The 16747-nt window shown below is 48.9% G+C and overlaps 1 protein-coding gene across 2 annotated transcripts in view; it reads left to right on the top strand.

Moving 5' to 3' along the window:
• CIT (citron rho-interacting serine/threonine kinase) overlaps nt 1–15933 on the top strand; it is a 70722-nt gene extending 54789 nt beyond the window's left edge. For both annotated transcript variants that reach the window (XM_015817473.1, XM_015817472.1), the window contains 17 exons: nt 199–363; nt 2976–3113; nt 4037–4217; nt 4428–4519; nt 6318–6422; nt 7007–7176; nt 8163–8243; nt 10708–10843; nt 11750–11889; nt 12114–12206; nt 12457–12565; nt 13383–13511; nt 13603–13683; nt 13838–13916; nt 14035–14214; nt 14508–14811; nt 15910–15933. In XM_015817473.1, the coding sequence (XP_015672959.1) occupies nt 199–363; nt 2976–3113; nt 4037–4217; nt 4428–4519; nt 6318–6422; nt 7007–7176; nt 8163–8243; nt 10708–10843; nt 11750–11889; nt 12114–12206; nt 12457–12565; nt 13383–13511; nt 13603–13683; nt 13838–13916; nt 14035–14214; nt 14508–14811; nt 15910–15933 (2207 nt within the window). The remainder of the gene's footprint in view (nt 1–198; nt 364–2975; nt 3114–4036; nt 4218–4427; nt 4520–6317; nt 6423–7006; nt 7177–8162; nt 8244–10707; nt 10844–11749; nt 11890–12113; nt 12207–12456; nt 12566–13382; nt 13512–13602; nt 13684–13837; nt 13917–14034; nt 14215–14507; nt 14812–15909) is intronic.
• Nucleotides 15934–16747: the final 814 nt, after the last annotated feature.

Below are 16747 nucleotides of genomic sequence, written 5' to 3'. Positions count from 1 at the left end.
TCCCTTCCCTTCCCTTCCCTTCCCTTCTTCTTCTTCTTCTTCTTCTTCTTCTTCTTCTTCTTCTTCTTCTTCTTCTTCTTCTTCTTCTTCTTCTTCTTCTTCTTCTTCTTCTCCCTTCTTCCTCCTCCTCCTCCTCCTCTTCTTCTTCCTGGTCCCGCTCGGCGGAAGCGTTAACTAACTATTTGTGTGTGTCCGTAGCTGCCCATAGGAAAATTACAGACCACCCTCACCCTTCCACGCCTGCCACGGCCAGGCAGCAGATCATCATGTCTGCCCTAGTTCGGTCACCAGAACACCAGCCCACGCCCATCAGCCTGCTGGCACCTCCCTCCAGCCGCAGAAAGGAGGCCTCCACGCCTGAGGGTAAGGCTTGGGGGGTGGGGGTGGGCTTCTGTAGGGGAGACCCGGAGACATCCTCCCCCCCAACTGCATATGGTGCCCGGCTTTCTTAATTAGCGCCAAGCGAGAACCGGGTGACAGCCAAAAGCGACAGCCCAAAGCCAGGCGAATTGTAAGGTTCCTAGAATACAGATAGTCCTCCACTTGCCACCGTTGCTAAGTGAGATGGTTGTTAAGTGGGTTCTGTCCCGTTTTACCACCTTCCTTGACAAAGTCTGCTTTTAGGAGGATTCAGAGAAGGGCTTAGAGAAGGCACGGCTGGCCGGGGAATTCTGGGAGTTGAAGTCCACAAGTCCTAAACCTGCCAAGGTTGAACACCCCTGGCCTGTAGTCTAAACAAATGGTAGCTTAGCTGGTCCCTAAAGGTGGCTTGAAAAAGGGAGTTGAGAGCAGGTGGAACTAGGAACACTGACGATCTCCTGGCAGAGATGCAACTACTGCAGACTGGAATGAGTCTCAAAGCCCAATTAAGGTCCGAATTGCAACTACTTCCAGCAAGTCTTTGAGCAGGATCCAAGGACTCCAGCTCCCCTCCCCTCCGTGGATTCCAAGCCCATCATGCTGGATCTCAAAAAATCACGTAGCGTAGCTGGAGGAGAATCCCTGCGCCCTCCGCAAGTTGTCTTTTTCTGTGTGTGATTTCTCCCTGTTTCCTGTAGGATTTGGGTGTCGTCGTGTTATGAGTGTCCCAACTTACGGCTTGTCTTTGACTCCCCTATCTGTCCATGTGGTTCGGTCACGTGACCAAGACTCTTTTGTTCTGTCCTGCCCAGGAGTGTGAAGGGGAGACCCCCTCCCCGGTTTTCAGTCTCTCGAGTTACGATGTTATTGTATGGTTTTAATAATAATAATAATTGGGAATTAATGGTGGCTTACCTTAACAGGATTGTAACCATCACTGAGATAATTATACGAACTCTCAGAGCTCTGTGTAAGCACTAATTATCACGATTTCCGTTTCCATAGGTGTTAAATTACTAACCGGCAGGTCCACAATGTTTAATTCCAGGGTTCCCCAAATCTGAACAATATCTGCATATTAACTAACTCTCTCACCAAATTTTGCATCCGCTGCCAGACAGCCGTATTGTTTCAGCCCTGCTGTTCTTGAATCACACCTCCTTTACAGAAGGGTTCCCCCCCCAATAAACACCTTTATTTACCAATTATTTCTCAAATTTCCAATTTGCCTATGTTGGCTTTCGCAAACCCTGTTAGAAAGCCAGGCTGGGTAGGTCCTTCTGCGATATTTTTTTAAGGCAGCCCTGTATTTTCTCAGGATCTCCTGGCAGTCTCAGAGGAAAAGACATGGCTGCTTTAAAAAGCGGCCCCAGAATGTGACGTGCCATTCCAAGCCACCCAGAGTAGATTTTCCTCATTATTTCCAAAGCAAGGCAGACCTCGGCTATACATTCTTTTTGAGGATAAATGGATATTACCGTGAAAACAAAATTTGGGTAGAATTTAAATTGTGTTTAAGAGTAGGCGGGAGAGGGCATGGTGGGCTAGTGGTTAAGATGCTGGGCTTGTCAACCAGAAGTTTGGCAGTTTGAAACCCAAGCAGGACATGACGGGGTGAGATCCCGTTCCTTGCCCCAGATCCTGCCCATCTAGCAGTTTGAAAGCAGGCAGATATGAGTAGATACATAGGCACCACTTTGGTGGGAAGGTAACAGGGTCTAGGACAACTCGCTCCAGCCGTCTCGCCCTGGCCAACTACCTCCAGCCAACTTACCACGGGACAGTTCCACGTGGGATAACTCAAGAGAGGGACAAGTAGAATTGCAGATCACCGCAGCCTTGAGGACTTCTAAGTTGAGAAGGTTCAAATCTAAAGCAAGACAAGGCCCGGTGCAATTCACTTGTCCCTCTCTTGATTTATCCCACGTTGGATTGTCCCACCGCAAGTTGCCCCACAGCGAGCTGGCCCCGGAGAGTTGGCTGCGGCAAGTCGGCCGCAATGAGTCAGCCATGTTGAGTTGTACCATTCTGAAGAAGGTAACAGCGTTCCATGCTCTTCGGCGTATAGCTATGCCGGCCACCTGACCCACATTTCATTACCAAACCAGGTAACATCATCAGTGGTAGATGCTGCATTAGATACTTGCCTCAAACTCCCCTCCCTTCCAGAACTGATGATGTGACCTCTTTTGGTAAAGAAACGTCTGCAAGCTCAGAGAGCCCCAAGGACCACACAGTTTGGAGTTTAGGATCCTATAAAGGTCTTGAAGAAATAATGTAGATCACTCAGTTTCTTTAAAAGCTGGTAAGCCATTTTAGGTGTGACGCCCTTTGGCTGGGCTGGAAGACATTCTGCTCTAAAGACAGCGCTAGCAGATTCACAGAAGTGGGAGGGGCGGTGCAGAAATTTGGTGATAGATAGATAGATAGATAGATAGATAGATAGATAGATAGATAGATAGATAGATAGATAGAATGATATAAATAGATGAGATAGACAGACAGATAGATGAGGGAGAGAGGGAGGTTTTAGCATCGGCCCGTGTGTACCTTTTCATGCAAGCTGGTTCTTCGTGTAGTTTCCCAACTAACAGAGTTTGTGCTGTTTCCCCTAGAGTTTAATCGGCGCCTTAAAGAACGGATGCATCACAATATCCCTCACCGTTTCAACGTGGGGCTGAACATGAGAGCCACCAAATGTGCTGTTTGCTTAGACACTGTGCACTTTGGACGTCAGGCTTCGAAATGTCTGGGTAAGCAGGATGGGCCAGCCGAAGAGGGCTGACCGAGCAGGTGATCCAGAGGTGCTTTTCTCCGGAAAGAGGCCTTTTGGCGGAGGTCTTTCCAATGCAGATGGGCTGCCGAATCTTGCCCCGATGGGCCGTGTTGTGCCTTGCGTTTACCAAGTGGTTGTTTCGTTTCCCCAATGGGCAGATCTGCACGTGCCTCACTGCATCGTACTGTATATACCGCCTGGCTCAGTTTGCGTCTGGCTGTTTTATCCTTGGGGTGGGCAGGCACCTGCCTTAGTGTATTTGTGGGTTTGAAGAGCGCACTTATATTGTGTCGGCTGAAGATTGGCTGATCCTAGTATGCTGATCCTCTGCATATTAAAAAGCAGAGACATCACCCTGCCAACAAAAGTGCTATAGTCAAGGCCAGGGTTTTCCCAGTTGTAATGTATGGCAGTGAAAGTTGGACCATAAGAAAGGTTGAGCGCCAGAGAATGGAGGCCTTTGAACTCTGGTGCTGGAGAAGACTCCTGCGAGTCCCTTGGACTGCAAGGCGTTCAAACCGGTCAGTCCTAGAGGAGATCAACCCTGACTGATCTTTAGAAGGCCAGATCCTGAAGTTGAAACTCAAGTACTTTGGCCACCTAATGAGAAGGAAGGACTCACTGGAGAAGGGCCTAATGCTGGGAAAGATGGAGGGCAAGAGAAGAAAGGGACGACAGAGAATGAGGTGGCTGGATGGAGTCACTGAAGCAGGAGGCGTGAGCTTCAATGGACTCCAGAAGATGGTAGAGGACAGGAAGGCTTGGAGGAACGTCATCCATGGGCTCGCGATGGGTCAGACACGACTTCGTAATTAACAACAGCAACAACAAGGTGGTTGATTCCTCTTCTTTCTCCCCTCTCCTCTCTTCCCCTCCCCCCACTTTTTTTTCTTTTTTAAGAATGCCAGATGATGTGCCATCCCAAGTGTTCCGCCTGCTTGCCGGCCACTTGTGGCTTGCCGGCTGAGTACGCCACGCACTTCTCCGAAGCCTTCTGCCGGGACAAGCTAAATTCCCCCGGCGTGCAGCTGAAAGACCCAGGCAGCGCCTTACGGCTGGAAGGATGGATGAAGGTGCCCAGGTACAAACGTGAGTCTCTGCCTTGAAAAATGCCAGCCCAGCTTTGAGACTGCCGAAAAGAAGAGCAGCTCTGGAGGGCCATGGCGGAAGCCGCGGAGGCCGTTTTCTCTCGGTGACTTTTTTTTTTTTTTGGGAGCCTCGTCCAACTTCCCGCTTGATCCGGAACCTCGCAGAACTTCTCAAGGTTGTCCTTGTCCTTCTCTATTTTCAGGAATAATAAACGCGGCCAGCAGGGCTGGGATAGGAAGTATGTCGTTTTAGAAGGAACTAAAGTCCTTGTTTACGACACGGAAACGAGAGAAGGTAATTCTTTTTTTTCTTCTTTTTTTCTTCCTCTCCATCCCGAGCTTTCCTGTGTTCCCTGCCGCAGCCATCCATCCGCCTCTTACTTTGGGGAAGTGGAAAACCCTTTTCTATGATAAGTGGCGTCTTTTCCAGCAAACCAACTGCAATTCAGGAAGGTTTCCTGGCACTTAAATCAAGTTGGTGGGTTTGAAAAAGATGCTACAGGAATCCTTCTGGATATGTTTTTGGTTTTGGCCACCCTTTCAAAGCAGAGGTCTCCAACCTTGGCCACTTGACGACGGGTGGACTTCAACTCCCAGAATTCCTCAGCCAGCATGGCTGGCTGAGGAATTCTGGGAGCTGAAGTCCACCCGTCGTCAAGTGGCCAAGGTTGTAGACCCCTGCTTTAAACTAACAAGCTTTCCCCCCTATAACTAGGATTTTGCTATTCGTGTTTCCCCGAAAATAAGACCGGGTCTTATATTAATTTTTGCTCCAAAAGACGCATTAGGGCTTATTTTTCCAATTAGGTCTTATATTCAGGGAAATACGGTGCTAAATACGTCCATCTGGGTGACCATCTTAACTGGGGCTTATTTGGGGGGAGGGGCTGATATTACGTGCATCCTGACAAAATCATGCCAGGGCTTATTTTCCAGTTGGATCTTATTTTGGGGGGGAAACCTGGTATTCAAAATGTTTTCACCTGAGACCGTTCCCGTATTTATTTATTTACTGAATTCATTTGCCACCCATGGGCTTACTCGGAGCGGCTTACAACCATAGAAACCTAAAATTATATTAAAAAAATGTACATCTACTGAGAATAAAACAGTAAAACAATAAAAACAAGGAATGGAAACATAGCAATATGATGAAGAGCTGGGTGGGGAAGGGAGCAGGATCCACGATGGGAAAGTGGGAACTACTTTTATTTTGCACTATTTTCCTTTCTTTTATTATTTGCATTATTTTGCTTTAACTTGCACTCGATCACCAAGGAATCACCGTCTGCTCCTTCCAATGTAACTCCTTCAGCTTGGTGGGGGGGGGGGGGACTGTCTGGAGGAATTGTGGATGCCATCCCTGCTGATTTTTGTTGCATCCCAAAAGCAGAGCATGGGTGAAATACAGACAGTTCCTCGGCTTACAACAGCTCACTTAGTGACGGTTTGACGCTACCAACGGCACCGGAAAAATGGACCCATTTTTCACACTTGCAACCATTTGCAGCCTCCCCAGGGGTCACGGGATCAAAATTCAGCCGCTTGGCAACTGACTCGTATTTATGACGGTTGCAGTGTCCCGGGATCGGGTCTACGACCCCTCGCCGCAGCCAACGCGCCGGGGGGGGAGGACAAGCGTTACGCTAATATCAGAGAAATAGTGGAATAGAATCATGAAAGGAAGAATGCCAGAGGGGGGGGGAGCCAAATGCAATGCGAACGACAAAAAAAAATGGAAACATGTTTAAAACTATTTTAAATAGTTCAATTGAACTGTCCGGTGGCGAGCTGACCGTGGGGGATTGTCCCATTTGATCCGGAATCATGTGGTCATATTTTGTGACCCGCTGACGAGCAAAGTCAACGGGGCAAGCCAGATGCAAGTTAACAAACCGTGTTACTAACTCCGCTGCTGTTGCTAATGTCCTTAACTGGCCGGCTCTTTCCTGCAGCGACGCCACGCCCGAGTTTTAAGCCAGCCGCTTTTCCGAGTGACCTGAAGAATTGAAAGTCTGAAGGGGGTGAAGACCCTCTGCTCATTACGCTTCCTTTTCCCTTTCATTTCTCCCCTTTTTTATTCATTTTCAAAGCTGGACAACGGCCCGTGGAAGAGTTTGAATTGTGCCTTCCAGATGGAGACGTTACCGTCCACGGGGCCGTGGGAGCGACCGAGCTTCTCAATACAGCCAAGACAGGTGAGGCTGGATCCAAAATCCAGGGCTGCCGAAGCTGGCTGGAGGACGGGAAGGCTGTGGATTCTTTCCAAGGACGGCCTGAAAAGTGGTAGAGAATAAAAGAGGAGGATCTTGATGGAGAGAGGGAAAAACCCGTGACCAAAAGTGGTTTGGGACTCTGGAAAGACTGCAGAGAAGAGCAAGAAAGAGGATTAGGGGTCTGGAGGCTAAAACATATAAGGAAGGGAATTGGGGACGTCTAGTTTAATGAAGAGAAGGACTCAGGGTGACATGTTAGCAGCCTTCCAATATTTGAGGGGCTGCCCCAAAGAAGAGGCAGTCAGCCTATTCTCCAAAGCACCAGAAGGCAGGACAAGAACTAATGGATAGGACGCTATCGAAGAGAGATCCAGTTAGAATTGAGGAGGGGATTGTCTGGCAGTTAGAACAATTCATCCGTGGAACGACTGGCCTCCAGAGCTTGTGGGTGCTCCACTTGTTTGGTGTGCTTCTGCTCTACCAGCGGAGAAAGGAGCCAGCAAAAGAGGGCTGGTTCTTCCCTAATCCAGCGTGTCTCTTTTATGTTCTGCTTGGTGACCACCTAGATGTGCCCTATATATTGAAGCTGGAATCCCATCCTCACACCACCTGTTGGCCTGGCCGAACTCTCTATTTGCTCGCGCCCACCTTTCCGGATAAGCAGCGGTGGGTGAATGCCCTGGAATCTACGGTGGCTGGAGGAAGAGTTTCCAGAGAAAAGGCAGAGGCTGATGCTGTAAGTAGAGGGAAGGAGAAAAGGAAGGAAGAGAGAGAGGGAGGGAGAGGAAAAAGGAGGGAGAGACAGTAAAAAAATAAGAGAAGGAGGGAGAGGAAGGGAGGGAGGAGGGAGGGAGGGAAAGAAGACGGGGAGAAGAGGAAGGGAGGGAGGGGGGAAAGAAGAGGGGAAGAAGAGGAAAGGAGGGAAGAAGGAAGGAAGGGGGGGAAGAAGAGGGGGAGAAAAGGAAGGGAGGGAAGGAGGAAGGAAAGAAGAGGAGGGAGAGAGAAAGAAAAAAAAGGAGAGAGAAGGAGAAGCCCTTTCAAGAAATACAGGGGAAAAAGATGACTCTTAGCCAAAGCAAAGATGGTTGCCCACCCCATCTTTCTTTTCCCACTCCAAGAGGGTGGGGCAAACCTGGATTCTCCCAAGCCAGCCTGTCCCTCTTGGAAAGGGGTATTTACAACAGAGGCAGATCCCTTCTTTTGCACAGAAAAACATTGTCAGGTCAAACTCTTAATCGGGGAGTGGACTCTCTTTACAAAAAACCTCCGGTCCTTGATTGGCTCGGCCAGGAGCGATTTCTTAAATCAAAATCTTTGGCTCAGATTCACTTCCCCACTGATGACTTTAATCTCCCAAACAAAAAAAGGGGGAGCGAAAAATGCAATCAGGATTCCCTGTTCCCGAATGCCTGGTGCAGAAAGAGCTCCGTTAAGGCACGTTAAGTGCACTCTAATAAATAAGAGCTCAGGCAGGCTTTACAGAAACGCGATTAGAGTGACTTTGATTAACTGCGATGGATCTCGTTGGAAAACTGGTGCTCCAATGGGTTTTGCCCCCATTTTGGGACCTGATCATAAGCCAGTTTTTTTCCAGCGCTGTTGTAACTTCAAGCCGTCACCCAAGGAAGGACTGTGAATCAAGGGTTATTCATGTTCTAACCAGGACAAGCCTCTGAAGTGATCTTTTTCGTTCTCCCCTTCCCCTTCTGTCTTCCTGCACAGAAACTCCTTGGGAATTCTCTCCTGAAGCTGGAAGGAGAAGACCGCTTGGATATCAACTGCACTTTACCCTTCAGCGATCAGGTAAGGGCTCTCCGGCTTCAGCTCACCTTTAACGGCCACAGAAGCTTTGGTGGCTCCTGCGCGGAAAAGTCCATTTAGGTTTTGAACGGCTGGGCAAATTTATTGAGGCATTCAATCGGTCTGCCTCCCATCTGGCCAACGGGCGACTTTCAGCCAGGCAAAGGTAACGAGAAAAATGTTAGAATAATAAATGCCAACATTGAAATTGACTCAGATTGTAAGTACAGAGAGTCCTTGACTTACAACCACGGCGGAGCCCAAAATTGATGTCGTTAAGCGAGACATTGGTTCGACATGTTTTGCCCCCATCTGATGACTTTTCTTGCCCCCTTTGTTAAATGAATCGCGGCGCTTGTTAAATTAGTCACATGATGGTTAAATGAATCCGGCTTCCCCTTTGATTTTGCTTGCCAAAAGGTTGCAAAGGGGGGGTCACTGCAACCGTCATAAATATGAGTCGGTTGCCAAGGATATGAACTTTGATCCCGGGATGCTGCAACAGTCATAAACGTGACAAACGGTCCTATGTCACTTTTTTTTTTAGTGCCATGGTAACTTCAAACAGTCACTAAATGAACCGTTGTAAGTCAAGGATTACCCGTAGGCCTTTGTCAAAACAATTCCACTCTCCTTGTCATGTCAAAGCGTTTTGCGTTTACCTTTTGAGCCACCTGGTGGCCTCTTTTCTCTGCCTTTGACACACGGGTGTGTCAATCCTGTTGGGCAGGTGGTCCTGGTGGGTGCTGAGGAAGGCCTCTATGCCCTGAATGTGCTGAAGAATTCCTTAACGCACGTCCCCGGGATCGGTGCTGTCTTTCAAATCCACCTCATCAAGGNGAAGGAGGAAGGGAGGGAGGGGAGGAAGAAGGGAGGGGGAAAAGAAGAGGGGGAGAAAAGGAAGGGAGGGAAGGAGGAAGGAAAGAAGAGGGAGGGAGAGAGAAAGAAAAAAAAAGAGGGAGAAGGAGAAGCCCTTTTAAGAAATACAGGGGGAAAAGATGACTCTTAGCCAAAGCAGAGATGGTTGCCCACCCCATCTTTCTTTTCCCACTCCAAGAGGGTGGGGCAAACCTGGATTCTCCCAAGCCAGTCTGCCCCTCTTGGAAAGGGGTATTTACAACAGAGGCAGATCCCTTCTTTTGCACAGAAAAAACTGTCAGATCAAACTCTTAATCGGGGAGTGGACTCTCTTTACAAAAATCCTCCGGTCCTTGATTGGCTCGGCCAGGAGCGATTTCTTAAATCAAAATCTTTGGCTCAGATTCACTTCCCCACTGATGACTTTAATCTCCCAACAAAAAAAGGGGGGTGAAAAAATGCAATCAGGATTCCCTGTTCCCGAATGCCTGGTGCAGAAAGAGCTCCGTTAAGGCACGTTAAGTGCACTCTAATAAATAAGAGCTCAGGCAGGCTTTAAAGAAACGCGATTAGAGTGACTTTGATTAACTGCGATGGATCTCGTTGGAAAACGGGTGCTCCAATGGGTTTTGCCCCCATTTTGGGACCTGATCATAAGCCAGTTTTTTTCCAGCGCTGTTGTAACTTCAAGCCGTCACCCAACGGAGGACTGTGAATCAAGGGTTATTCATGTTCTAACCAGGACAAGCCTCTGAAGTGATCTTTTTCGTTCTCCCCTTCTCCTTCTGTCTTCCTGCACAGAAACTCCTTGGGAATTCTCTCCTGAAGCTGGAAGGAGAAGACCGCTTGGATATCAACTGCACTTTACCCTTCAGCGATCAGGTAAGGGCTCTCCGGCTTCAGCTCACCTTTAACGGCCGCAGAAGCTTTTGTGGCTCCTGCGCGGAAAAGTCCATTTAGGTTTTGAACGGCTGGGCAAGTTTATTGAGGCATTCAATCGGTCTGCCTCCCATCTGGCCAACGGGCGACTTCCAGCCAGGCAAAGGTAACGAGAAAAATGTTAGAATAATAAATGCCAACATTGAAATTGACTCAGATTGTAAGTACAGAGAGTCCTTGACTTACAACCACGGCGGAGCCCAAAATTGATGTCGTTAAGCGAGACATTGGTTCGACATGTTTTGCCCCCATCTGATGACTTTTCTTGCCCCCTTTGTTAAATGAATCGCGGCGCTTGTTAAATTAGTCACATGATGGTTAAATGAATCCGGCTTCCCCTTTGATTTTGCTTGCCAAAAGGTCGCAAAGGGGGGGTCACTGCAACCGTCATAAATATGAGTCGGTTGCCAAGGATATGAACTTTGATCCCGGGATGCTGCAACAGTCATAAACGTGACAAACGGTCCTATGTCACTTTTTTTTTTAGTGCCATGGTAACTTCAAACAGTCACTAAATGAACCGTTGTAAGTCAAGGATTACCCGTAGGCCTTTGTCAAAACAATTCCACTCTCCTTGTCGTGTCAAAGCGTTTTGCGTTTACCTTTTGAGCCACCTGGTGGCCTCTTTTCTCTGCCTTTGACACACGGGTGTGTCAATCCTGTTGGGCAGGTGGTCCTGGTGGGTGCTGAGGAAGGCCTCTATGCCCTGAATGTGCTGAAGAATTCCTTAACGCACGTCCCCGGGATCGGTGCTGTCTTTCAAATCCACCTCATCAAGGATCTGGAGAAACTGCTCATGATTGCAGGTGAGGAAGTAGGAAGCGTCGCCTTTCGCTTTAGGCTTGCAAGCTTCTTCGCTAGAAAACGCCTCTCTGCTTGCCCCCCCCTTGCTGCTTCAAATCAAGGTCAACCGGCGTGAGCGTTTGAATCTTTACACAACACTTTCAGATATATCTGAACCACGAGGGCTAGAAACTTGCTTTTGGTCATGCTTGCTCCTGGGACTCATGCCTGTTGGCTCGCCTGCCTTTGAAGGCGATTATTTTTATGCCTGAAGTCTTCAATAGCATAGAATAATTTTACTTATTTATTAAATATATACATACATGCCGCCCATCTCACTAAAACAAATGGCTGTTCCTTTTCATCTTGCGAACTAGACTTGAATGTGTGTGTTTTGTTGCCTTCAGAGGATTCGAAGTCAACCTCTGTGTTATAGGGGAAGGAGTGGCAGAACCTAGGATGGAGTTAAAAGAGAGATCAGCCTAGAATCCCTACGTAGCCACAAAGGAATTAAGTCCAATTTCCCTTGACTGCTCTTCCCTCAAGACCACGCTATAGGGCATGGCACGCCAAAACAACCAGACAGTTTTTTCCCCCCATGCCATCACTCTGCTAAACAACTAATTCCCACAACAGTGCCTATGCAGATCACCTAGTAGGGCTGTATTACTTCTCATGCCTATAACTTTGTTGTTTGTAACCTCATGATCTGAGTTGATTGCTTTTATTTAGTACCCTACGACTATCCCTGAGTTTGTTATCTTACGATTTATGACGATTGTATTTTACGATGATGATGATGGTGATTCATCACATGTTGCTTGTATGTACACTGAGAGCTTATGTACCAGGGACAAATTCCTTGTTGTGTGCCCACTCCACACTTGGCCAGTAAAGAATTCTGTATTTCCGTGGCGTGGTTTCCCCAGGAGACGAACGGGCGTTGTGCCTTGTGGACGTGAAAAAAGTGAAGCAGTCCCTCGCTCAGTCCCACCTGCCGGCTCAACCTGACGTCTCGCCCAACATTTTTGAGGCCGTGAAAGGCTGCCATCTTTTTGCAGCTGGCAAGGTAAGCGAGACCCTCCAAGTTCTCAGTCATTCATAGAACAACACGTGGACACGAACGAAGGCAAGCAAGCAAGCAAGCCCGGCCCTCAAAGACCATCAGTTTATCTTTCATTCCGTGTAAGCAAATGACTGCTGTTTAGGTCTGTGGTCTCACACTTACTGAACCCGATCCCCGGTATGGCTAGCTTCTTTCCCAACTGGTGCTTCTGTTGGGTTCCTTTGCAGATTGAGAACGGGCTGTGCATCTGTGCGGCCATGCCCAGCAAAGTGGTGGTGCTACGTTACAACGAGAGCCTCAGCAAGTTCTGCATCCGGAAGGTAAAGCGTCCTCTGGGTCCACAGAAGCCTAAAAGTGCCTCCAGTGGATGTCTGGTGGCGCCTCCATCAGATCAATTGAATGGGACCACGTCTGCCCACTGCCCTTCCCTTTAACCTACCTGCAACGTGAACATCTGCGTTATAATTCCTTAGCATAAGTGAGGGTTGAAGTGTACGTCTGGGAGTTGAAGTCCACAAGTCATAAAAGGGCCAAGCTTGAGTCTTTCGTTGGTTTTTTTTGTGGTCGCAGGAGATCGAGACCTCGGAGCCGTGCGGCTGTATCCATTTCACCAATTACAGCATCATCGTGGGGACAAATAAGTTTTATGAAATTGAGATGAAGCAGTACACCCTAGAAGGTAGGAATCCCTTCTGATCAGCCTGCTTATAAGGGGGGGACATTAAAGGCTGTTGAGGGAGTGGCGGTGGTAGGGACACCCATCCCTGTGATTCATGCCTGATCAAGTTTGGTCAGCAGAAAAGGAGAGCAGGTTTTTTTTTTGTGGGGCTGGAGACACAAGGGGCTCCCGGAGAAGGGAATGGAGAGTCAGTCCACGATCTGCATTAGAGATCTAGCAGGCAAGGGACTGCCCAGGTCATGTCTCAGATGCTGAAGTCAGCTCAGATAGCAGATTTATTTTTCCTTGGCCAAAAGAGCAGTGTAGGACAGCCACCGCTAGCAAAAACGACTCGAAATCAGAGGTTAATTGGACCATTCTTTACTCACTGCTGTGCTCCTATGGATCAGCGGTCAATATCGGCTTTCCATAGGTGGTTGGCTGGCTGGGGAATTCTGGGAGTTGAAGTCCACCTGTCTTAAAGTGGCCAAGCTTGAGAAACACTGTGGTATTCTCTCTCCCATCGTTCTGCATTATTGGATCTTTGATGGCTAGGATTGTGAGGAGTCGGATTTGAAAAAAAACCACGTACGGAAACTCACGCTTGCCGATCTCTGCCACAGGGTGGAATCTTTAAAAAATATATTCCTTTTGGGAGTTTTCCTAGTGGGTGGAAAAGAAAGTGTCTGATCCACAGTTCCTTCCACATGCCAAAGGGCTACCTAGGTGCAGATGGTGAGTTAATAAGAGGCCAAGAAGGTAGCCTGGTTGAAAAGAAAGATGTGGGATGTCAGGCCACGTCCCGCTTTTGCTAAAACTGATTCATGTGTCGTTTTAGAATTCCTGGATAAGAATGACCACACCTTGGCGTCCGCTGTGTTTGCATCCTCCACCAATAGTTTCCCAATCAACATCATCCAGGTGAACCCAACAGGGCAAAGAGAAGAGTATCTGCTTTGCTTCCATGGTAGGTTGACGTGACTGTTAAACAGTATTTCTTTCTTTATCCCACTTCAGTGATTTTTTATTTTATTTATTTATTTGCCATTTCCTTGCAGAATTTGGCATTTTTGTAGACTCCTACGGAAGGCGCAGTCGCTCGGATGACCTGAAATGGAGTCGACTGCCTTTGGCATTCGGTGAGTATCCGGATTTATTTCCCATCTCCTCGCTCGGCGTGCAGCTTATTGTGGTATTTTTTTTGAACGAAAACAGAGTTGGATAGAAAACGTTCTGTCCCCGGTGACTTTCTCTAACCTGGCCTCTCTCTCTCTCTCCTGGGCTCTGCCACAGCCTATCGGGAACCGTACCTGTTTGTGACCCACTTCAATTCCCTGGAGGTGATTGAAATCCAAGCACGCGCTTCCCTTGGGTAAGTCAGCCGTGGCCTTTGGTGACCGCCAGGGCCAGGGTGCTCCTAAAAAGCCTTTCGGACCAGACCTGCCCCCCCCCGGTCTAAAGAGTGTCTTTCTCTCCTCTCTGGCCCCCAGCATCCCAGCCCGGGCCCATCTGGACATCCCGAGCCCTCGTTACCTGGGCCCGGCTATCTCCTCCGGAGCCATTTACCTGGCCTCTTCCTATCAGGATAAATTGAGGGTGATTTGCTGCAAAGGGAATTTGGTGAAAGAATCCAACAACGAGCACCACCGAGGATCCTCAACCACCCGCAGGTAGGAAGCGACATTCCAGCTCGGAGGGAGAATCCAGGAGGCCTTCTAGCTAAGGGCACGGGGGGAGGGGGGCAGCCTGCAGATGGGCAGGTTGTCCGGGGATGGGAGGGTTGATTGGCAGGGGTCGGTGAAGTACCCATCTTTGGGTATGCTTTGTCTTCCTCGGTTCCCGTGGGAACTTGAGAACTTGAGCAAAGGGAAGAGTTAGGTTGCTCACCTGCTACAAATCACAATATAACTGGTGTTGTTTTTTTTTGTGCCTCGCTGTCCAATCCTTTGTTTTTGACGGACAGCAGTCCAAACAAGAGAGGACCGCCCACCTATAACGAGCACATAACCAAGCGGGTCGCCTCGAGCCCAGGGCCTCCCGAAGGTCCCGCCCACCCTCGCGAGCCAAGCACACCGCATCGCTATCGGGAAGGAAGGACCGAGCTCCGGAGGGACAAGTCTCCGGGGCGTCCCCTGGAGAGGGAGAAGTCTCCAGGACGGGTCCTCAGCACCCGCCGAGAGAGGTCCCCCGGGAGACTGTTTGAGGAGAGCAGCAGGGGACGGATACAGGTGGGGGGCGCCCGGACTCCCCTCGCCCAGGTCAACAAGGTAAGTAAGGCAGGAGGGGGACGCCCCAAATCTTCCACCCCACCTGTGAGGGGGAAATGGTTCTTCTACATCCCCGGCCATTGGGGAAAATGAAAGCCAGTTTGGTGCAGTGGTTAAGATACCAGTCTAGAAACCAGGAGACAGTGAGTTCTAGTTCTGCCTTAGGCATGAAAGCCGCCTGGGTGGCTTTGGGTCAATCACCAGGAGACGGTGAGTTCTAGTCCTCCCATAGGCATAAAAGCCAGCTGGGTGACTTTGGGCCAATCACCAGGAGACGGTGAGTTCTAGTCCTCCCATAGGCATAAAAGCCAGCTGGGTGACTTTGGACCAGTCCCCCATTCTCAGCCCAACCCACTTCACAGAGTTGTTGTGGGCAAAATAGGATTAGCTACGTTTGCCACCTGCTTTATAAAAAAATGATAAAGGCAGGATAAAAAAAAAAATCTAAAAAAAAAAAAATCACCTGAAAATGTCATTAACTCTCTACCAGCAGTGTTTCTCAATCTTAGCAGCAATAAGAAACCTGGACTTCGGTTGCCAGAATTCTGAGAGCTGGCAAGCTGGAGAATTCTGGGAGTTGAAGTTCAGAGCTAAGAAATTTCCTGACAGTGAGAACCGATTCGCCAGTGGAACAGCTTGCCACCAGAAGGGGTGGGGTGCTCCATCGTTGAAGGTTTTCAAGAAAAGTTGGACAGCCACTTGTTTGAAATGGTTTAGGGCAGGGGTAGGCAACCTTGGCTCTTTTATGACTCATAGCTGGCTCAGGAATTCTGGGAGTTGAAGTCCACGAGTCATAAAAGAGCCAAGGTTGCCTACCCCTGGTTTAAGGTCTCCTGCTTCAGCAGGGGGTTGGACTAGAAGACCTCCAAGGCCCCTTCCAGCTCTTTTATTCAACATCTTCAAATAGCCAAGGTTGAGAAACGCTGCTTTAAAAGGTGACATCCTTCCACAAAAGAGCTTTCCCAGAAAGTTGAGTGAATTTAAGCCATCTCATCCCCTAAAAAGGAGAGATTGCAATTCTAGACATTTGCACACAGGGTCCCCCTCCTGAACTTAAATGTGCCTTTTTTTTTTTTTTTTTTGCTTTCTCCTCAACAGGTCTGGGACCAATCTTCAGTATAAGCGCCACAAGCCTCCACCCTCCCTCCCTGAACTCCAGGAAGAACACAGAAATATCCAGAATTAGGTGCACCACCCATTTCCCCCACGTCACCCCTGACTGGGCTCAAACTCATTCCGGCAATGGCGTTTAATCCAGAAGGACTAAAAGTTCGTTGCGAGGATCGGCTTGCGTTCCAGTGGATTTTCCCTTCCGCCTTCCTGTCCTGCCCTGGGGTCTCCTTTCTCTTTTTTCCCCCTCATCCCTTTTGGGGAGGGGGGGAATGGGGGGGCGGCGGGGCACTTTGTACGACTGCTCCTTTCAAAGCAGTCCCTCGATTTTTCTATTTCGCTTTTACCTACCAAATCTCAAGCGACTGAATTCATCGGTTGCTTCCAGAAAGTTTTTTGGGGGGAAATTTTACCATTCCAAGTCCAAAATTTAAACAACAAAAAAAAACCAACAACAACGCAGCTGTCGGCACAGCTCTGTGATCTGCCGGGTTGCTGGGAAGGAAGGTCATTTTAACAATTCCCCCCCCCCCCTCCCCAACGTGCCTCGACCATCTACGAAACATTGTCCAGCGGTCTCTCGCCCTCTGCATCAAAAGGCTCCCGGGGGGTCTCAAGTGCCCCGTTCATATACACACCCCCACACCCAGGCCTCCACCCTCCCTCCAGGCTTCCTGCATGGCGATTCCCTGCATGCTTCCTGCACCGCCATCCTCTTGACTGCAGCCTCCTTTTCAGTTGCTTTGCTCGATATTGTATCTCCGTAATTTTTCCCGTGTTCAAATAACCGAAGCCTTTTTGAGACGATGCTGCAGCCCGAGAACCA

This window comes from Protobothrops mucrosquamatus, unplaced genomic scaffold (genome assembly GCF_001527695.2).
Source record: "Protobothrops mucrosquamatus isolate PMUCROS unplaced genomic scaffold, P.Mucros_1.0 scaffold593, whole genome shotgun sequence".
Lineage (NCBI taxonomy): Eukaryota > Metazoa > Chordata > Lepidosauria > Squamata > Viperidae > Protobothrops > Protobothrops mucrosquamatus.
This window is presented reverse-complemented; position numbering and strand designations above follow the sequence as displayed.